The sequence below is a fragment of the Gobio gobio genome, assembly GCF_949357685.1.
Source record: "Gobio gobio genome assembly, chromosome: 17".
NCBI classification, from domain to species: domain Eukaryota; kingdom Metazoa; phylum Chordata; class Actinopteri; order Cypriniformes; family Gobionidae; genus Gobio; species Gobio gobio.
Window position 1 is genome coordinate 37,375,898 of NC_137110.1, and position 23,046 is coordinate 37,398,943.

The 23,046-nt window shown below is 38.9% G+C and overlaps 1 protein-coding gene across 1 annotated transcript; it reads left to right on the forward strand.

Annotated features, from left to right (window-relative positions):
- Positions 1–1,267: 1,267 nt before the first annotated feature.
- kcnj3b (potassium inwardly rectifying channel subfamily J member 3b) lies at positions 1,268–21,985 on the forward strand. The gene is made up of 3 exons (XM_079841879.1): positions 1,268–2,515; positions 3,144–3,360; positions 19,891–21,985. The coding sequence occupies exons 1-3, from the start codon at positions 1,838–1,840 to the stop codon at positions 20,610–20,612; spliced, it is 1,617 nt and encodes a 538-aa protein (XP_079698005.1). The 5' UTR covers positions 1,268–1,837; the 3' UTR covers positions 20,613–21,985.
- Positions 21,986–23,046: the final 1,061 nt, after the last annotated feature.

Sequence of the window (23,046 nt, forward strand, 5' to 3'; positions counted from 1 at the left end):
GATAGTTTTACTATCGACCCATTTGGAGCAGACGTCACAGTTAAGTCACTTGCAGCTGCGCGTGCATAGTGGCTGCAGAAAAATTGTGTAAAAAGTGGAGGAAAATGGGCAAAATCCACATAAGAGAACAATATTTTGTTGAGCCTTTGTATCAAAATCAGAATGCAAAAAAAAATCATTTTTATAGAATTCCATCGTTGAAGAATTCTATCCTTTGAAGCTAAATGTAGACGTTTATGTTGCAAGTCACAGACTGGACTGATTAAACCTGCAATGATTAGTCTACTATTAAAGCATGAATTTGATGTAAACAGTAAGTCTAATATTCACAGGGGACGTTACAGCATGAAATAATATTTAAACCTATAACATTTTACATAGATAACTTTTAAACATAGCATTTTTATCACACAATTCTTGACTTTTTTTCCTGCATTTGCGTGTTTATATCTCCCAGTTCGGACTTTATAACTCAAATGTGAGTTTATATCACAATTCTGAGGGGAAAAGAGTGAGAATTGCGGGATATAAACTCACAATTCTGAGGGAAAAAAGATAATAAGCATTCTGTGTATCCTTCTAAGAATTGTTAGATATAAACTCGGATTTGCAAGAAAAAAAGTCAGAATTGTGAAATATAAACTCGAAATTCCAGCTTCCACGGTAGAACTGCCATTTTCTGCCCACAAAAAAAATAAAAAATAAAAAAAATAAGACGACATCGCTGTTTGCGAACACAAAATATGTGAATATTATATAAAAGTATATAACATATCGCTGGGTGACAAGCTGATGTAATATGCGGAGAACATTTTGAAAATGACATCTAATCAATATAAACTATAATCTTTAACTATATTGTATCCCGTGTAATTCTCTAGCCGAGGCGATCGGGTTTTCTGCAACCATGATGCGCGCGCATCCCGAATGTTTACAAACCTACAGCGACAGGTTGTCCCGCCCTCACGCCAGTAAAAACGTCATCAGAGAACAGAAGAGATGTCTGCAAATGGGAGGGGAAGTTATTTTGATTAATGATTAGGAATTTGTATAAAATAAAACATTTATATGTATATACATGTAATAATAATGTGCACGGATAAATGCAATATTCCAGTAAAAAAAAAAATTTGAATTGTCGATGCAGCACTGTTCAGAGAAGCATGCTACAAGCGCAGCAAAAAAAATGTATCCAACACAAGAACACGTGTTCATCCCTCCCCCACCTCCCATCTCCACCACCCTCTCAGAGAAGTTTCTCTTATTTGTCGGGGCTGGAAATGGAGTTGGAGAGCAGGAGACGCGCAGTGCGCAGGAACCGAGAACAGTGAGAGGACGAACAGAATCAGATAACAACGCTTGACAGCTGTGAGGAACAGCAGAGGCGGTGAGTTAAAACTTGGACAGGATCCTTAAGGGCGTCTACCAACTACCATCTTATCAAATTGGTGCGATACACCTGGGGGAAACAGGAGGAGTGGATGAAGGTGGATGAGGAGGGTGCCAACGCACAAGTGCTAGACTGCGCCAAGCCAATCTGAGATTACAAATTACTCGCATCCATATTTCTCCACATTTTACAGCCTCGGCTGAGTGAGTTTTTTTTTAGTTATGCGGATTTGGAGAAGACGAGGAGATCTGCATCGCTCCATCCCGAGACAAGCGCGCTGTTATTGACAAACTCCTGCGGTGAGCCTTAAAGATAACTTTTTTAAATGATCTGCCCGGAAATGTGGGAGACTGGTGTAGCCGAAGTGTGAAGAAAACCGAAAACATTTAGTCAGGAACAAGCACGCAAAGCTTTCTCGTATATCCGAGACCACTCTAAGCGTGAAGGATGTCAGCGTTGCGGAAAAAATTTGGGGATGATTATCAGGTGGTGACCACCTCGTCCAGCGGCGGCGGGTTCAACCAGGCGGCCCCCGAGAAGAAAAGGAAACGTCAGCGCTTTGTGGACAAGAACGGCCGGTGTAACGTCCAGCACGGGAACCTGGGAGGAGAAACCAGCCGGTACCTGTCGGACCTGTTCACCACACTCGTGGACCTCAAATGGCGCTGGAATCTATTCATTTTCATTCTTACATACACGGTGGCGTGGCTCTTCATGGCTTCTATGTGGTGGGTCATTGCATTTATACGTGGAGACCTCTACCAGGCCCACGATGACAAGTACACACCGTGCGTGGCCAATGTGTACAACTTTCCCTCCGCTTTTCTGTTCTTCATCGAAACTGAGGCCACTATCGGATACGGTTACCGCTACATTACAGACAAGTGTCCGGAGGGCATCATTCTCTTCCTCTTCCAGTCCATCCTAGGCTCCATAGTGGACGCTTTTCTGATCGGCTGCATGTTCATCAAGATGTCCCAGCCGAAGAAACGCGCAGAGACGCTGATGTTCAGCGAGCACGCGGCTATTTCCATGCGTGACGGCAAACTGACCCTGATGTTCCGTGTGGGTAACCTGCGGAACAGCCATATGGTCTCCGCGCAAATACGCTGCAAACTACTCAAAGTGAGTACACGACTGGAGCCAGTTAAAAAGAGAAAGAGCATGACGAATCCAAGTCACATTGAACATATGTGCGTGTTACATTACTAGGTCACAGTTAGAGATATAGGCTAAATAATTAAACATCAAGCTTATTGTGTGGATATGGAACAAATGCGTATTTAAAGGGTTCAAGCTGAGCTTCATTCTCTCAAGACTTGACAAATGATAAAGACCTGTAATTTGATGTCCACCTACAGAGGACAAAGTATTGATTGGCTCCATGCCACTGGATGCAACTTTCCCTTTTGAATCACTGTGCACTCTTAAAAATAAAGGTTCTAAATAGGGGGCTTTCACAGCAGTCCCATACAATATTCATGTTCGGTTCCCCAAATAACCCTTAAGTGAACAGTTCTTAAACCACTTTTTTTATTTCTTAGCGTGAAGAATGAACTAATAAACCCTTTTCCACTATAAAGAACTTTTGGTGCCCATGGATGTTAAGGTTCTTCATGGAACCGTAGATGCCAATAAAGAAGCTTTATTTTTAAGAGTGTATAAGACCCAGTCTTTCTCTCCCTCCGCTCACACACACTCCATCATCTCCTTGTTTTATCCTAAGTAGTTTTTTCTCTACCTTTCCCCTTAGTCCCGTCAGACTCCTGAAGGCGAGTTTTTGCCTCTGGATCAACTGGAGCTGGACGTTGGTTTCAGTACCGGAGCCGACCAGCTTTTCTTGGTGTCTCCTTTGACAATCTGCCATGTGATCGACTCCAAGAGCCCGTTCTACGACCTTTCGCTCAGGTCCATGCAAACAGAGCAATTTGAGATCGTGGTTATCCTAGAGGGAATCGTGGAGACCACCGGTGAGTTTTAATTGTAACACACATGAAGCAACAAATAGGCTCGGATGTCAAAAAAACCCAGTATAAATGCATTATACGCAGCACAATTTTCCACCATATTCCAAATATATTTTCAAATGTTTTGAGAAATAGAAAAAATATGATTCCTTTGATTGAATCATGCACACTATTTACAAACCAATGCTTTGAACAGAACGCTAAATCAAGTTTCTTTGAATCTCGTGTCATTATAATAGAATATTTGTGCAGAGTGAAGGTGTTTGGGTGGTGTGGTTCAGTGTGTGTGTGTGTGTGTGTGTGCGAGAGAGAGAAAGTCTGCAGGAGCAAGTTTACTGGTGCAAATCGGCTTTTTATGAGATAAAAAAATGAATGTTGGTGTCTACTGCAGCAAAGATGGAAAGAGGGAGAGAGAGAGACGTGTTATGTAAGAGATGATATACAAAGTTATTCTTTCGTTTTGCTCTCTGCCTCATGGTTCTGTAGTCTGGCATGCTTAGAGATTAAGGCACCTGTCAATCAAATCCCAGCTCACCTTTACTTTCTCCCCCTGCAGCACATCAATCCATACATATAAAAGACAGCACACACTTACAGTAAGAAACAGCATTCGCACAAGCAACAACGGAAAATCTCTGCAGCAAACACACTCTATGTACTTAATTAGATTCAGAATCACATGCGTCCATGGTTGCATTTCATTAAAATAATCAAGAAAAACACACAATCATATAAGCTGTCCGGTCCTCTTCATTGATGGCACATCTGAAAATTCCGCCTACAGAAAGTGAAGGGATTTGCGGGTAAAAAAAGAAAAGAAAAGAAAAAATATGTACAGTTAGTCAGCACTCTGTTCTCCCCATTGTGAATCAGTTTCCATAGCAACTAAATCGCCCCTTCTTAAGCGGTCTCCATACAGTAAAGTCTCACCGGCTGTTTGAAGTATGGAGACGAAACTTGCTTTTATCAGCTTCACAAATCAAATACTAATTACTACTTATCAAATAATTCATTAGACATTTTTAATTATGCCCTGTAATTACGGTAGGTTTATGACATGTGCATGTGGGAATACAGCTCAAATCTGCTATGCATGTGTGTATGTGTGTGTGGCTTCTTGTGTCCTTCCGTTCTAATCTTCAGGATTAAAGTCTTTGTTTGGACACGTCTTTGTATATGAAAGCTCATATTTCACATAGCGGATACCGGGGCTAGTTGACACAAGGGCCACATCTCAGTAAGGTACAAAGAGGTACAAAAGGTACAAAAACTTCTGTTGTGTTTTTTTTGTAAATCCTACACAAATTTATTTTCAGTGTTATTGTTTTTGTAATAGCAACATAAATCTACACTGGTTTAAGTTAGGTAATGGTCAACTATAGAATCAAAGTTAAAAAAAAAATCATAAACATCAGGTTAGGAGCTTTTCACATTTTGTTATTGGGGCAAGTTGTCAAATGTGCTCTATGTGTTAGGGCCAATGACATGACGTACATATTGCATTGTCCAAGTGCATTATTTCCTTTTAAAAATAATTTGAAAAATTTCTGACATATCACTCTATTCTATAAAGCGTATGTAGTTTGAATGAATTTTTAGTGCATTTATATAATACATATTATTTTATGTTTTGTTATCTTAATCCCCCAAAATGTCAGGTGGTACAACTGTCCGAACAAATGAACAGATTAAGAAAACTATTTAAAATGGTGTCTTAATAAAAATTTAATAAATACTATGGCATCATTTAAGGTTTGAAACATTTCATATAAACACATTTTATAAAGTTCAGTAGTTTCAAATCTGTTGAGATAATTGGAAAAAAAATTGTCCAGCAATTTGTTTATTCTCAAATGTCAGGGTGGCAAACATGGCTCTATTATTATGAATTTACAAGGTAATAACAGTAAACAAGGTTTGTAGATCTCTCTCAAATACTGGTAAAAACCGCTGCTTTAAAGTATGGGTAGGTTGGTACACTTGTCATGTCAGGTGGCACAACTACATATACATTCAACTATTCGGTTGTACCGCCTGACATAAAAACAGTAAAAAAATGTATTTAAACACTTGTTATTTAACTTGTTTAAACACATTGTTCAAGACTCAAAAATATGAATCACATCAGTTTTGAAAAGATTTTTTTTTTTTTTAAGCTTTATTTGTCAATTACCTATAATCCAATTATAATTGAATCCACTGGACAAAATAAAGATTTTTTTTAATGGTTACCTTTTATATTTTTAATGTTTCATGAATTGTTCCGTCTAAACTTAGCTGATAACTGTCAGAAAAAAATGTGCAAAATGTGTGACCTGCCCTCAAACACTGTAGTTTTAGCTGAGTTTGGCTTGCGTTGTGGACATGTCGAGAAGACGCTGTTTTCGGTGCTGTGAATCCACTTTGCGAGCACTTCAAAAGGATGAGAATTGATACGGAAAACCGATGCTATCGTTCATATCACTGTGTATCAAGTGCTGAGGAAGCCTCTGGAGCTGTAATATGGTATTAGGCATTTTGTTTCCTACACGCTGTGGTAGTGCCGGACAAATCACAACAGACTGGGCCATCAGAGTAGGCTCTCAGCAGGGTGGGGTTAAGAGAGACTGAATCTTTGAACTAACCATTTTCAGACTCTTTGAGAGATTAGGTAATGTGCAATGTATATTATGGGGGGGGGGGGGGGGGGGGGCATTTTAATTTTGATCTTAGATGCATGTAAATTTAGGAACCTTTAAAATAGCATAATTTAAAAGGAAAATGTTGTACCTTATCTACCCCTAAAAGGTGCATATTAGTATCTTGGTGCAGTAATACCTATACAGACTAAGTACTATGAACCCTGTTTGTGGTAAATAAAGTACAAAGATGTCTCAGCAACAAGCCGTTGTATGCCTAAAGGTAGAATATTTGCCGATTTGTTTGTTCCCCAGCGCTGCTATTAGAGCATGTTGTCACTAAAGGCATGTTCCACGAACTGTATCTTTTTTCCTGGACAATAGTTTTTTTTGTAGCAGAGATTTTAAGGTGTGTTCCTAAACAGAAATTGACTTTTTATAAAGCTACCCTGAGAAATATTCTCTGGAGTAACAAGTGTGACAACTAATCCCAGTCTCCTCTATAATGTCTCCTCTACACAATGTGGCAGTGACTTGGCCAAGGAGTCTCAGAGGAACAGCCCAGAGTCATCCATTGCCCTCAGAGATAAACATGACAGCTGTGCCAGCATTCACATCTGTCAAATTATTTACAGCTTTTCACATTACACTGCAAAACAAACAAACAAAAAAACACTAAGCAAAAAAACCTAACATAAATCTAGCCACTGAAAATATTAATGGATTTTTAATATTAAGCCATTTTAGTGAAGACCGTATCAAAATCTGACATAAGACATAACCTTGAGATACACGTATACTCTTAAATTAATAAATTAGAGCGCTCTTTTGTTGGACCCTTGACCCTTTTTTGTTCTTTAAATGAAAAACCAATTAAATTACATTTACTTATTCAACCTGAATCCATTCCAGAAATATATTTTATCAATATATGTGTTTCCAGGAATCAAACCGTTGACCTTAGGACTTTATGTTTCACCAGCTTAGCTAAGCCAAGAAAATGAGACTAATTAAGTGCTTTAAACCAACCTTTATTGGAAATGAACTGCATTAGTATTAAGAGTTCATTAAACTCTAAATAAAGGTTGGTTAAAAGCACTAATTAATGTCATGTTTCCATGTTCCATGGCCTAATCTAAAGTGAGAACTGTTTACAGTTAATAAGTTGTTAACAAAGCATTAACTCTTCACATATGAGCTAATTAAACAATAATTTAATTACAGTAAAAACGAATGAAGAACTCACTATTTGTATTTAATCTATTAATGTATTAACCACAGTTTATACACTATTTATTAACTAGTTTGCAAATGATTTGTAAGTACTTTATTACACTATACTTGTTATTATGAAGTGTTATGTACTACAAGCTCAATTTAAGATAGAACATTGGTCTGGGGAGTTTTCTATGTTTTTTCTACTGCACAAGAGGCGTGATAAACGAGCATAAATTAAATGACTTTGTGACTCTGTGAATCTTTGGGTAGGCAGCGAATCGATTCGATTCACCATTCATAGGTTTTCGATTCGATTCAGGAACGATTTTTGCCAATTCAGAGCGATTCGATTCGAGACGATTCACATAAAAATTCGATGCGATTCGATTAATTCGATTTGATTATGCAGTTTTTTATATGCATTCATAGGATTATTAAAATGCTTCCCCTAATGTGTCTTAGTCAGGGTGTGAATTACACAGCGGCCTTCAGAGGTCAGAGAGTGGGCAAAAAAACCGGTAACACTTTACAATAAGGTTAACTAGTTAACATTACTTAACATGAACTAATAATGAACAGCACTTATAAAGCATTTATTTATCTTTGTTAATGTTAATTTTAACATTTACTAATGCATTATTAAAATCTTGTTAACATTAGAAAATGCACTGTGAACTAACATGAACAAACCATGAACAGCTGTATTTTTATGAACTAACGTTAACAAAGATAAACTAATGCTGAACAGAGGTGTCGTTCATGGTTGGTTCATGTTAACTATTGCATTAACTAATGTTAACTAATAAATCCTTATTGTAAAGTGTTACCAAAAAAAAAGCTTCTCCATTCGTCCATTGTTAATGTTAGTTCATATTATTACTTTGTTTTATTATTATTACACACTTTACTTTAAAGGTGCACTATGAAACTTTTCCGTCCGCTAGAGGTCGCCTATTCAAAACAAAGGCGTAGTTTGATGACGCCAAGTTTGAGCGCAGAATCTTGGGAAATGTGGTCTTCACCTCACAGCCGGTGGAAAAGAATCGGGATAGGAATCATGTTCATGGATGCAATTATTAACGTTACTGTAGTATGAAGCAGAGCAGGGCAGAGTGTTGTGGGAGCTGAGCAAGGCCGCCGGAGCAATTGTTAAGAAGAGCGCAACGCCTCGCTGGCAGCGGGACTTTTTTTATGCCACAGTCGCCGGCGCCATTTCAGCTTTTCCAGTCATGAGTATGAGGTAACGCAGCTCTGTTCATTAGGGGTGGGAATCTTTTACCATCTCACGATTCAATTCGATTCAGATTCTTGAGGTCACGATTCGATTCATAATCGATTTTCGATTCAAAAAGATTTTCGATTCAAAACGATTCGATTTTATCCATAATGATTTCTAATCAGGTTTCTGATCATGATCTACTCTCATCTGCTTTGCTATACAGAATGACAAACGAATACATTAAAGTAGGGGTGCACCGATCCGATATTAGGATCGGATATCGGCCGCGATACTGACAAAATAGCTGGATCGGGGATCGGAAAAATTAACAGATCCACAAGCCGATCCAGGTGTTTTTTTCCGTCGCAGCAGAACCTACGTCATTCGTCAGCTTCACGTGTGTCGCATGCTAGAAGGGAGCGAGCCAGAGTCGGCTGTGTGGAGGAGATTCACGCTTGCCACGCCAACTAGTTCGTCGCTGTTTCGAGGGTATTACTGCAAAGTCAGGGTCTTTCCTGCATTGACATTTTTTTGACGGCCAAAGCCTAATTTGATGAGTTATTGTGATTTACGAGTGATGTAGAACAGATGCTGCGCTTGTGACTGCGTGACAGAGAGACCGATCTGAGAGCTCCTCCCCCGCGCGCGCTCTCTGGGTCTTCAAAATAATCAGTGTTCGCTCTCATATTTCACATATTAATCCAAATCAAAAGCTCGGAAGACCGAAACCATGTTGCACGTGACACATTCGGACAATTTTGTCCTTGAATTATCACTGGGTGTGAATTGCGCTCAAAAAACATTGACTCTTCTCTGACCAGCTGACATAAAGCATACTTTCAATAAGCGGGAGACAAATTATATCCAGTTATGAAGTGTTTTCTCTGTGTTGACATCTTTCGCGATGTTCTAACAGACTGGATTCGCACACAACGCGTCTGCTAATGTCCGATTCGTGACCTAATGACTCCTTTGAACCGAATCATTTTAACGACTGGCCAGAACAACTGATCTGTCCAACACTGAACTCATGAACTCAGTTTATTAATTTACTCAGAACGCAACTGAAATGAGAACACAAGTGTGCTTACCCATTTTAGCAAGAGTGGGTAGTAAGAATTATTTTTAATTATCAACAGTATTTCATCTTATTTCTGTTGACAATGTGTAGTAAAATAAATAGGCCTAGCCTACAATCATTTAATCTGGAGTGAGGTGAAACCAGAACAAAGTTGTTATTAGCTAGCTGAAAATTTTTATTAAATTGCATATGGTAGAAAATTAGACTATTTGTTAATTTGTAATGCTACTTTTTAATATTGATATGATTATATACCAAAACAATTATCTGTAGTGTAAAAAATGTTTGGTAACTGTCAGATTACTATTGTATGTTTGACCAATACACTGTTTTTTGTTTACACTGCTACATTTTATTTATTTAAAGAAGTTAGATTACATTCTATTTTAGATTTGAATGCACAATTGTTTTTAAATAAATAAGAATTCAACACTTTACATACATCTGTTATTTTGTCTTAGTTATGTTTAGTTAGTAAAGTCTGGTGCCTTTAGTCTCTTCAAGGAAGGTATAAGGTGGAAGATATACAGTTTATTATTAATTCAACAATATATCGGATCGGTATCGGGTATCGACAGATACACAAAGCCCAGGCATCGGTATCGGTATCGGGACTGAAAAAGTCGGATCGGTGCACCCCTACATTAAAGTGTCTTTCTCACATTTATTAAGTTCAATTCTCAGGAAAGTGCCTTTTATCAAAAACATTGTCTGGTTCTCAATTGCTACTCATTAGTAGCTAGCTATAAAATAAGTTGGAACAAAAATAAAGTGCTTCTTCAAAATACAAAATGGTTGAAAATAGATAATTTCCCAGGAAAGTTGCAGTTTACCACAAATATCATGTAGAACACAACCGGTGAAGACAAAAAAAAATCTATATTTCTCAGTCAGACAAAGTAACTTAAAGAATAACAAGTTATGAAAATAAAGTGCTGGGAGTTTCGTGAAACACTGCAGTGCGCGTTGGTCTGCAGCTGGCGGCTGACTCTGCCCCGTGTCGCTGAGCTCAGGGTGATGCCTAGTAATATGAGCCCGCGCATTTGTTGTGCACCCGAAGTAATTGGTCTTCATTTTGCAAAGCTTGCACACTGTGTGTGTCATGTCCAGCGCAGTGCTTCCAGGCATTCGGTAAAAACCGAAATGACGCCAAACTTTAGCTTTAAGTGAAGACGGGGCTGGTTGGATCTCCCTCTCATCCATATTTGCTTCCTCTCTGTTTTAGTGATTTGCCGCTCGCGTTCAAAAACTGGCTGCGTGGTGACGTCCGGATGTCGCGTATAGGCTAGTTATAAAACGGAGGCGAACAGCCAGCTGATTTTATTAATTTATTAAATCGATTCTTGGACATTTCAGATCGATTCTGAATCGTTGCAAATGAGAATCTAGATTCTTCTGTGAATCGATTTTTTGGCACACCCCTACTGTTCATCATATTAGATACATCTGTGTTAGATACACATGTGTGTGTTGAAAATGACGTTATTCTGTGCGTTCGCGCGGCGGCTGCTATGACACTTGTTGCACACTGTAGTAAGAGTAAAGTGTTTCTGCAAAAAAAACCCGGAAACCGAGGGTAACGCAGACATGACGCAATTGACAGGCGACTCCCTCACACGTCCCGGTTCCTTGGTTAAAATAGCAATTTCTCACGATTTACAAATAGTTGGAAACCTTTGGGATATTGTAGGTACTCAATTGAACAAAATATAAAACACTGGCCTTGTGGTTTTTGGATATTTTACTGAAAAAATGTTAAATAGTGCACCTTTAATAGCCTATATAAAATGGCATTTGTAATAATTTACATAAGCAAAAATTTTAAAAGGGTTTAAAAGTATTGTTAGTTAATGCTATTGTGTAGGATAATGTTAATAGCTACACAACCTTATTAAAGTGTTCCAGGCATTAAACATGCAATACTTCCATGGAGAGACTAGAATATCATGCACTTTTTTTAACTAATCCTGCTAACTTTTCTTCATGGAATAGAAAGACAAGCCTTCTTTGTTCTCTTAATACAGAACATTTTCCTTATGATGATTCTGAAAGAAAACGCACTGGTGTCTACTGTTACTATAGTATCGGACGCATCTGATTGATAGATAAACCGCATGTTAAACCCGCCAATAGCGCGCCAGGTGGATGAGCCAGTCTGTGATTGGTTCCCGCAAAAGTGTAACAGAAGCAGTAGAAATGAATGGACTGAGTTGCAGGGCGAAATCAAATCGCTGTGTACAGTAAGTTTGATTTAATTTTAAAGCATTTCTATCAAGTGTTCAATTATTATGATCTGTTTTTTTTTTTACTGGCAAGTTATTTACTTATTTAAAGAATTCCTTTTTGTTCACCACAATAGCATTTTTTAGATCGTGATTTTAGACATTTGTAATGCTCACTTATCTATAACAGGTAAAAACGTATCTATATCATCTTGCCTATAGGCTGAACATGTAATGCATGCGTACATGCCGTTGCCATTTTCACGGATTCACCTTTTTAGGGGTTTGCGCAGGGATGATGATGGTATAGTTTCAAAACTATTTCAAACCTGTTTCATGGTTTGCATTCTCCGGCCACCAAATGCTGTTGCCGTGTGGATGAGGTCCGGAACGCATTGGGAGTTTTCTGTTTTAATTGAAGATGGTGTTGATTAAATGACACCAAATTTAATAACTAATCAGTTTTTACAACAGAAATGAATCAAAAAACTTTTCATCAAAAACAAAATGAATTTCCTATTATCACTGTAAAGCTGCTTTTTGACTAACAGTCATTTTCCATCCACCTATTTATTTATATGTGCATTTTGGGATAATAAAAAAAAAATGCTGGATGGAAATGCCGAGATGCACATAAATTCTAAAAATGCACATAAAAAAACGTATTCGCTCAAATAAGGTGGATCATTATGCGCATTAAAAAAGATCATATGACTTTGCTCAATGGGACGGCAGAATTGGATTAACCTGTGGCCGATCTCGTTGCACAGCATCTGAAAGGTTGTTTTGGTCATTCTAAAATGCCTTAGCTAAAGTCAGTCATCACAGGGGTTCGGTATTATTACCTCCCATACACGATTGCATTTCCAAACAGCAGGCATCTGCCTCTGAACACAAGAGATAACATGACCGCGTTTATTGCATTTTGTCTGCGTTCTCTGAGGCACAAGTTATTAATGATGTAGGCCTATATCTCCTACTGCAGCAACTAGATTTTTCTTAGTCATATTTGGTGCCAGTTTATCAAGAAGTGACGACTTTGTTCTTTTCGACTCGCTGGAAGGAAACAGTGCTTTATTTGCAAATGTTTTTTTTGCAAATTTTGTGCGAGTTAAATTTGCAACTTTGAATGGAAACAATATTGAATAGGAAAAAGTCTCATGTCAAAACCTTATTGCTCAGAAAAAGGTTCTCAAGGTTATTTAGAATATTTGTCTAGATAAAATGTTCAAAATACATTCCCAGAAGTTTAAATACCTTATGTAAATTTTACTTCTCAAATAAATGTATCTTGTTTTGGGGATATTAGTTATTTCAGATGAAAAACAAGACAAAGATATGATTGTTTTTGCAGTGTGAAGAGCTTGCACTCTCTTCCTTGTTGTGCAAGTGTTCTTTTTCTGATTTTCAATTTCAAACTTCATGGCTTTTTCTCAAGCTAGTTTCTCAATGTACCAACTAAAAATGTAATGAGATTCTTGATTGTTTTGACTTGTTTTGATAAAAGAGCATGACACAGATTTGCCTGACGCTACGATGCTGGTGTCAAACAATTCCAGTTAAATGGATTCAGTACACATCTCTGGAAGCCTGACATAACAATTTGAGCATTTAAACGCGCTATAAATAAGATAAAGCATCTGAAATGTGTGTCCGTTGAAGAGTACTATTTATCGAATGATTGTGTGATCTGTGACTGCTATTTTTGTTATATTTTATCAGATCCCTGATAAAGCTGACATGGTTAGAATGGCCAGATCAGGGTTATTATAGTTAACTAAAACTAAAACCATAAAAAAATGAGAATTGATGAAAACTTTTTTTTATTTCAGCTAGTTGTCAAGGAAACATTTAACATTTTTATTTAGTTTAACTTAAGGTACTAAAATAAATAAAACAAACTGACATAAAAATTAATATAAACTATATAGATATGTTAAAAAAGCTAAAATGACAAAAACAATCTTTCTAAAACTTTAAAGTCCCCCTGTAGTCAATCATTTTATCCCTTAAAACTAATCTTTGATCACCAAAATTACATATTTGATGTATAAAAAATGTACTCATGCCTTAAAATAGCTTGAATCTATCTCTATACCCTTCCTTCATTTAGTTTATGCAGATCATAAATATGCAAATGAGTCCCGCCTCCACTCCACTCGTCTACAAGTCGATGTATCAGAATGGTCATATGTTTTATGTATCACTCTCTACAACGTCAGACACATAACAGTAATTAATATGATTAGCCTTTGGCTTGACTACATTATCAAACAGCTAATAATGCGTTGCTAATGTTAAACAAACCATGTTCCCATTCGCTATAACAGAGTCAGACAGCTGCCTTCTTAAAATCAGCATCCTTAGAAACGCTTTAGAAACAACTTAGAACCTCAGTGGAGGAAGGCATAAACACCGATCAGGCATAACATTATGACCACTGACAGGTGAAGTGAATAACACTGATTATCTCTTCATCACGGCACCTGTTAGTGGGTGGATATATTAGGAAATGTTAGTGAAAATGTTGTCCTCAAAGTTGATGTGTTAGAAGCAGGAAAAATGGGCAAGCGTAAGGATTTGAGTGAGTTTGACAAGGGTATTTCTAAAACTGCAGCTCCCGGTCTGCAGTGGTCAGTATCTGTCAAAAGTGGTCCAAGGAAGGAACAGTGGTGAACCGGCGACAGGGTCATGGGCGGCCAAGGCTCATTGATGCACATTGGGAGCAAAGGCTGGCCCGTGTGGTCCGATCATACAGGTGAGATACTGTAGCTCAAATTACTCAAGAAGTTAATGCTGGTTATGATAGAAAGGTGTTAGAATAAACAGTGCATCGCAGTTTTTTTGCGTATGGGGCCGCATAGGCGCAGACCAGTCAGGGTGCCCATGCTGACCCCTGTCCACCGCCGAAAGCGCCAACAGTGGTCCATGTGAGCATCAGAACTGGACCACAGAGCAATGAAAGAAGGTGGCCTGGTCACGTTTTCTTTTACATCACGTGGATGGCCGGGTGCGTGTGCATCGCTGACTTGGGGAACACATGGCACCAGGATGCACTATGGGAAAAAGGCAAGCCGGCGGAGGCAGTGTGATGTTTTGGGCAATGTTCTGCTGGGAAATCTTGGGTCCTGCCATCCATGTGGATGTTTTTTTGACATGTGGCACCTACCGAAGCATTGTTGCAGACCATGTACATCCTTTCATGGAAACGGTATTCCCTGGTGGCTGTGGCCTCTTTCAGCAGGATAATGCGCCCTGCCACAAAGCAAAAATGGTTCAGGAATGGTTCCCAGATCTCAATCCAATCGAGCATCTGTGGGATATGCTGAACAAACAAGTTTGGTCCATAGAGGCCCCACCTCGCAACTTACAGGATCTGCTGCTAACATCTTGGTGCAAGATACCACAGCACACCTTCAGGGGTCTAGTGGAGTCCATGCCTCGACGGGTCAGGGCTGTTTTGGCAACAAAAGAGGGACCAACACAATATTAGGAAGGTGGTCCTAATGTTATGCCTGATCAGTGTGTAGTTCATCATAACATCGTAATAAACATCGTATACATAATTCACCCACTATATTGCTAAATGTACCCAATTTTTCATAGCAACAAAAAAATATAGCAGGATAACCTGGCTTCTCTTGAGACTCCCCTGCTTCAGAGCGATCATAGTTACAAGGTAGTTTATTACGTAAGGAACACCGGCGCTTTCAAACCGCGTTTTTGAGTCTTCAGTACACTGCAGTTTTAAGGAAAGAATACTCAGCAATGGTGTTGACTTATGAATTTACATATGGTTTGTCTTAAAACGTATCAGAAACACCACATAGACATATAACAAATATTAAAAACTTGATTTTCACCACAGGGGGTCTTTAACTAAAAATACATATAAAAATAAAAACAAATTCAATCTATAATAGTATCTCAGTGATACTGAAATAGCACTGCAGGGCTGGATTCAATTACAGTATCTTAGTACATATTGAGTGGCATGAAAAATTAACCATTTAGGCTTGGGAGAAAAAAAGTATTGGCATTATCTATTTTTTATTTTTAGTTTGTGGCCTGTGGTTTCAGAATTTCAGCTTTATTTCTTGTGCTTCAGCAGTGCAAGTAAACGGGGCAGCTCGGTGCAACCGTCCCAAAGGGCCTCGGCAAATCAAAAGGGAAGCACTGCTTCATCCCCCCAGGACCACACACTGTGTGTCAGCGAGATACAGGAGAGAATTGGGCCCAGCTACATGGTCAATTACCTTTCAGAGCAGCCAGATAGTAGAGTTTACTGTTATCTCACAACACAGAGAGAGAGAGACAACAAGAGAGAAAGGGAGAGTGTGAGATAGGGACCGAGAGGGAGTCGTGATGATAATGATGGTTAGTGCTATAGGTGTGTTAGGAAGAGACGCTAAAATGGACAGGAGGGAATGTGGTGCGAGTAGGGGAAATCAAGGAGAGCGAGTGAGCCAGTGAAAGAGAGAAAGACAGAGATGACAGAAACAGGTCAGCCTGTGCACCTCTGTGGCAATGGAACCGAACACTTGATGACGGTCACCATAGAAACAGATTATCTCTCTTGGAAATATAAATTGTTCTCATAACTGTCAGATGTTGGAGTATAGCGGTACCATTTTTTTTTCTGGTGGAAGCTAATGTGCACGAACGGTTCTCCCAAATGCAGAAATGAAATTTGTCATAATGGAAGAATATGGAATGATTATGTAAGCCGAAATCGCGAGGAGCCAGACCGGATTTCAACTTCGGCAGAGACCTTACCTTCCCCTCTCCCAGCAAACAGCAGAAAGCCTGTTAAATATTTCATAAGATGAATAATATTATGTTATACTGCTAAGCCCAGGATTTGTCAGCTCGGAAAGCAGGGATTTTTTTTCTTACTGTAGTAAGGGAGGATAACCGTGCCTTTGTTTGTGTGTGTGAGAGTGTGTAGGTGTGCGATGATCGTAGGCGGCATTACGTGAAAAAAAAAAAAAGAATGATCTTGACTTTCAAAAAATGTATAATGCATGTTTTGTCTTGCTGGCTTTTTTATATTTAGGTCTGAGGTTTATAGCGTGCACTCTGCTGCAGCCATCTCTTTTTAGTCTGCGTCTGCTTCCTTCTGTCAGGAGAACAGCACAGCAGTCCCAGCACTTTCTAAACACCTTCATCCAGATGCTCAAATCCCTGTATAGAACAAAGTCCTCACTCTATCTCTCCTGCAAACATCTCAAATCTCCTCTCCTCTGGCCCCCACTGCACTGAGGCACAGAGGTAGACAAAGAACCACACTCCTAAATGGAGACATGGAGATGCGGATGCTGGTTTTCAAGGGACCGTCTCAGCAATTGTAGCGGGAAAAGCGGCGCCTATCGTGTGATCAAGTGTACTCTACCTCAAACACGGTGTTGCTTTTCAGCCGGCAATTGTCTTATCTTAGATTCCTTGCTATTGACTGATGTTGAGCGTCGTGTTGCAAATCCGTTCGCTTGTTAGAGGGTTCATAAAAATGAGCTCTTTATAGTGAAGGCTTTGCACGCTTTAATTAAGGAGGGATGTTCGCTGGTGTGGGTGATACACAGATCTAATGAATTTCCCACAGATAAAGCTCTTGTTTTCATGCAACCAAATGGACCGTGAACAGACGTTCCCGTGGGTGTTGCTCAACAGTCAATGCGCTTGTGTGTGTGTGTGTGTGTGTGTGTGTGTGTGTGTGTGTGTGTGTACCCTGTCAGTAATGCATCTATTAGTTTTAGTCATCCAACCATTGTTTCACAGTACATATTTGTTGTTGCACAAAGCTTGATTTAGATTTTATTAATAAGTCGTTCCATCACCTCCGTTCGCACTTTGACTTGCTTAGTTGGGGTTTAAGGATGTGTTCACACTTGTAGTTCGGTTCTTTTGGTCCAGACCAACAAAAGATTTTTTTTTTATTTAGTCCTAGTTCGCTTAGCATTCACACTGTAATTTTTAAAGGGATAGTTCACCCAAAAATGAAAATTACCCCATGATTTACTCACCCTCAAGCCATCCTAGGTGTATATGACATTCTTCTTTCAGACAAATACAATCGGAGTTATATTAAAAAATATCCTGGCTAATCCAAGCATTATAATGGCAGTGAACGGCAGCCCAAAAAAGTGCATCCATCCATTATAAAAGAAATCCACGCGGCTCTGGGGGGGGTTAATAAAGGCCTTCTGAAGTGAATCGATGCAGTTGTGTAAGAAAAAGAGCTTCAAATGTTAAGCTCCCACTTACTGCCATTATAATGCATGGATTAGCCAGGATATATTTTAAATATAACTCCAATTGTATTCGTCTGAAAGAAGAATGTCCTATACACCTAGCATTTTTGGGTGAACTATCCCTTTAAGACAGAATCTAAAGATACAAAAACTGACAGAACTTAAAGGATTAGTTCACTTTCAAATAAACTTTTGCTTATAATTTACTCACCCCCTTGTCATCCAAGATATCCATGTCTTTCTGTCTTCAGTCGAAAAGAAATGAGGATTTTTGATGAAAAGATTTCAGGATATTTCTCCATATAATGGAAGTCAATAGTTCAGTACAGCTTCAAAAGGGCTTTAAACCACATCAAACAGTACCAGACGATCAATAAGGGTCTTATCTAGCGAAACGATTTTTTTAAATAAATACAGTTTAAGTTTTATAAGCACAAATGCTCGCCTTGCTCTGTTCAGTGATGTGCGCTCGTGACGTCACGTAAAACGCAATTACGTTGAAAAGGTCACGCTAGACGCAGGCGCAAAGACGTTTGAATATGTGGATACGGTCCTCCTTCCGCTCATTTGTAAACACTGACTCGGTACTTCCGCCTGTGTCTAGCGTGACCTTTTCAACGTAATTGCGTTTTACGTGACGTCACGAGCGCGCATCAATGAACAGAGCAAGGCGAGCATTTGTGCTTATAAAACTTAAACTTTATTTATTTAAAAAAAAATGACCGATCGTTTTGCTAGATAAGACCCTTATTGATTGTCTGGTACCGTTTGATGTGGTTTAAAGCTCTTTTGAAGCTGTACTGAACCTCTCATTTGGACCTTGAACAGTTTGGGGTCTATTGACTTCAATTGTATGGAGAAATATCCTGAAATCTTTTCATCAAAAATGTTCATTTCTTTTCGACTGAAGACAGAAAGACATGGATATCTTGGATGACAAGGGGGTGAGTAAATTATAAGCAAAAGTTTATTTGAAAGTGAACTAATACTTTAACAAACATCTAAAACAATAAAAAAACAAGGCTAAATGCGCTCATTGTATGCGTGTACATATGATGGTATTTTGACCAGCTGAGAACTCGTGAAGAGTTTATAAAATGTGTAAAGGAGTCAAAACAGCACCAGGAATTCCTCCATTGCACACAAACAGAGATCTTCTGCTGTATCGAATGGGCAACGTAGGTCCTATGACGAGAAAAAAAACAGGTATGCTTTTAAGGGTGTTTTTTGGTCTGTGTTGCATTCATATTTCAGACAAACCGCACTAGAGTTCGTTTGGAAGCAGACCAAAAACCACCTTTTCAGGGGTCTTGGTCCACTTGTTTGGTACACACCAGGGTTCGGATGGCAACATTCCCACATAATCAACTGAACAAAGCAATCACACCAGAGTTCGTTTTAATCAAACCTAAGCTGCCAAGTGTGAACACACCCCAAAAGACGCTTAATATTCAGTAATATTATCGATTTGACTGCACTGACACTATCTGATGAGAACAAAACTTGCACTGAATTAAGCTGGATGATGACACTATTGTCTTCTGTAGACTTGCTGAATCGAATTTGTTTCATAATTGGCAAATTTTCGACACTTGTTATTGAACTGAATTGAATCAACACTGAACTGACTCCAGCTGAATAACAGTATTGTCTTCTTGCTTATAGCTGAATTGAACTGATGAACTTTGCACAGTTATTGAACTAAATTGAACCCACAATGAATTGGCTTGAGCTGAATAATGACACTAAGGTCTTTTTAGAGCTGCTTTACAGATGAATTTGTATTTGTCTCATCATTGATTCCGTTATTTCCCTGTGTATTACTGTGAAGCTGCTCTGAAACAATCTATACAGTATAAAGCACTATGTAAATAAACGTGACTTGATTTCATTCATTAAATAAGTTTCTTTCTTTGTATTATCTTAGGTATGACATGCCAGGCTCGCACTTCATACACAGAGGACGAGGTTCTGTGGGGTCACCGTTTCTTTCCGGTAATTTCTCTGGAGGAGGGTTTCTTCAAGGTCGATTATTCGCAGTTTCACGGCACTTTTGAGGTTCCCACACCTCCGCACAGTGTTAAAGAACAGGAGGAGAGTCTGCTCCTGTCCTCCCCTCTGACGGCCCCCTCTCTATGCCACAGCGCAGGTGGGGTGACGGAGGGCAGCGGCACTCTGGAAGGTCTGGAACTTCAGAGCGATGCAGAAACAGGCTCCATCAATATAGCAACCCCTATGCCTACCACCAAAATGCCCGCCAAATTTCAAAAGCTTACAGGACGGGACGTCCCCATCCGGGACGGAATGCCCCGCAAACTTCTGCGCATGAGCTCGGAGATCACCTACAACCTGGGTGACCTGCCTGTCAAACTCCAGCGAATCAGCTCAGCTCCGGGTGTGGCAGAAGAGAGGCTTCAGCCAATCAGTGCTATGCTGAGCCCCATGGAGGACAGACTGGCTTCCAAGCTGGGCTCTATGGGTGGGAATGAACACATCAGCCAATCAGTGACAGATCTGCCGCCAAAACTGCAAAGGTTGGCCGGAGGGGGGGTGGGCGGAGTCGGAATCGGAGGACGAATGGATGGACATCTGCCTCCCAAACTGAGAAAAATGAATTCAGAGAGGTTCACAGGCTTGAGTTTTAAATGAACTTGACTTCTACGTTTTGCCCATTTACCTCCTCTGAAATTGCAATCTATACTTATAGCAATTTATATATGGATAAACATTAGATTAATGCTAATCCTCTGCACAATCTGGCATGCTTTAACACAAACAGCATGAACGCAGAATTCATTCAACACCTAATTACAGATAATAGATATAACAATATTCAACACTATTTAACTACGATTCATGATATATCTTTTATATTAGCCTGTTAGCCAAACATGTTTGAGGGCTTGCCTATATTATGTATATCTTAAAATAGAATATCAATATAATTATCAGAATGCAGTATCAGTATTTACTGATAATCCATGGTAACTGATGTTTTTAAAGAAGCCAATGGCTATAACCTGAGTTAGCCATTTGGTTTTTTTAATCAGTGGACTGGTTATTGTGGCTCACAATAACACATAGAGAGATTAGTTGCTGTGGTCTTTAGACTTAAAGAAATGGGCGCTGTGGTTCAACATTTTTTGAAGAACCGACTCAGGTTTTTTTTTTTTTTAATCTATTGCATGATCTATCATTTCATAATCAAGCCAGATTATCTCACGTCAAAGATTAAGCCTTAAATATAAGGAGCCAAATGTAAATTACCAAACATTGTAGTTTCGGAAGGCTTTTAAAAAGGTTGCCACTTTTGAAGCTTTTCTTAGCTATTTGTGGAAGAATAAGGCTTTCACACAGTATTTCACATTTGGCTCCCAATACTTAACTGACTTTATATATGATGTTTTGTCAATGATTGTTTCCTGCTGTTCTCTGTTTAGCAGTTTAAACTTAGTTGAAATGTTCAAATTTTTTCGCTGACCTGAATGACTTGAGTATTGCGATGGGTAAGGTGGTTAAAAGTGTGTGTGGGGGGAGGGGCGGACCAACCATCAAATACTGAAAAGAGCACAATGTATATCTGTTTTAATATTCTTTATAGATAAGACCTTGTCAACATTGTTATGGCTTTGTTTAACTCTTGTGTTTGAAAACCGAAGCAATAAGATTATAAATTGCAGTGGAACTTCTGACTGGAAAAATCTCGTAAATTATGTTATGTTAACGTTAAATGGTTTTACAGTTTTCTAACTGTGTTTATCTCAATACATTCTATTCTACTTCTGACCAATATTAGAATGGCAGTTGGAGTGGTTTATAATACTGTAATAAATGTGTTGTGGTGTGTAACAAGTCTATTATAAAAGGAAAACTACTGAAGGATAAACCTCCACCTGAACCGTCATTACAAAATAAGTCCAAAAAGGAATCAAAGCTATGGATGAACTGGCCCATGTTTGACGCATATAAGCTCATTGGTATTGGCAGAGGACTTCCCCACAAATAAAGCAGTTTGATCTGGTATGACCCAGCTGTGTTGGGATGACTGGCAGCTTGCTGCCCGATGCTGCTCTTTGGAGGTGTTAGATTGCTTCAAATGCACTGAGAATTCTCATGGTTTCTATGGACGAATTTTCTATGCAGAGAATGCTAAATTTACTAAAAATGTATGCCTGCTTTTAATCATCATTGCAGTATGAAGAGAGAAAACTTTAACAAATGCTAAATATCTGCTCTTTCATTACTAAATTAAAAAAAAAAAAACACACTTCAGTCACATTTAAAGGTGCACTATGTAGCTTTTCCGTCCGCTTGTTTCAAAACAAAGGCGTAGTTTGATGAGGCCAAGTTTGAGGGCAGAATCTTGGGACATGTGGTCTTCACTTCACAGCCTGTGGAAAAGAATCGGGATAGGACTCTGGCAGAAATCATGTTCATGGATGCGATTATTAACATTACTGTAGTATGAAGCAGAGCAGGACCGAGTATTATAAAAGCTGAGCAAGGCCGCTGGAGCGATTGTTAATAAGATGAACGCAACATATGCCTCGCGAGCAGCAGGACTTTTATTATGACAGTCGCCGGCGCCATTTCTGCTTTTCCGGTCATGAGTATGAGGTAACGCAGCTCTGTTTATCATATTAGATACATTTGAGTGTGTTGAAAATGATGTTATTCTGTGCGTTCACGCTGCAGCTGCTATGACACTTGTTCACACTGCAGTGAGAGTACAGCGTTTCTGCAGAATAAAACCGGAAACCGAGGGTAACGCAGACATGACGCAATTGACAGGTGACTCCCTCACACGTCCCGGTTCCTTGGTTAAAATAGCAATTTTCTCACGATTTACAAATAGTTGGAAACATTTGGGATGTTGTAAGTACTCGACTGAACTAAATATATAACACTGGCCTTGTGGTTTTTGGATATTTTACTGAAATTTTTTTACATAGTGCACCTTTAACAGAACTGACAAGTGCCACAAAAAAGGTCACACGTGTGCCATTCACAAGCTTTCATTTATTTATCATTATTAATTATTTATAATGCTTGAGTTTAATAATAAAGCTCTTTCTGTAACAAC

Bases quoted from the DNA above. Each gene is read 5' to 3' on its own strand.
- kcnj3b (XM_079841879.1), top strand. From the start codon at position 1,838: ATGTCAGCGTTGCGGAAAAAATTTGGGGATGATTATCAGGTGGTGACC. The intron at 2,516-3,143 runs GTGAGTACACGA...CTTTCCCCTTAG, and splicing joins TACGCTGCAAACTACTCAAA to TCCCGTCAGACTCCTGAAGG. The intron at 3,361-19,890 runs GTGAGTTTTAAT...GTATTATCTTAG, and splicing joins GGGAATCGTGGAGACCACCG to GTATGACATGCCAGGCTCGC.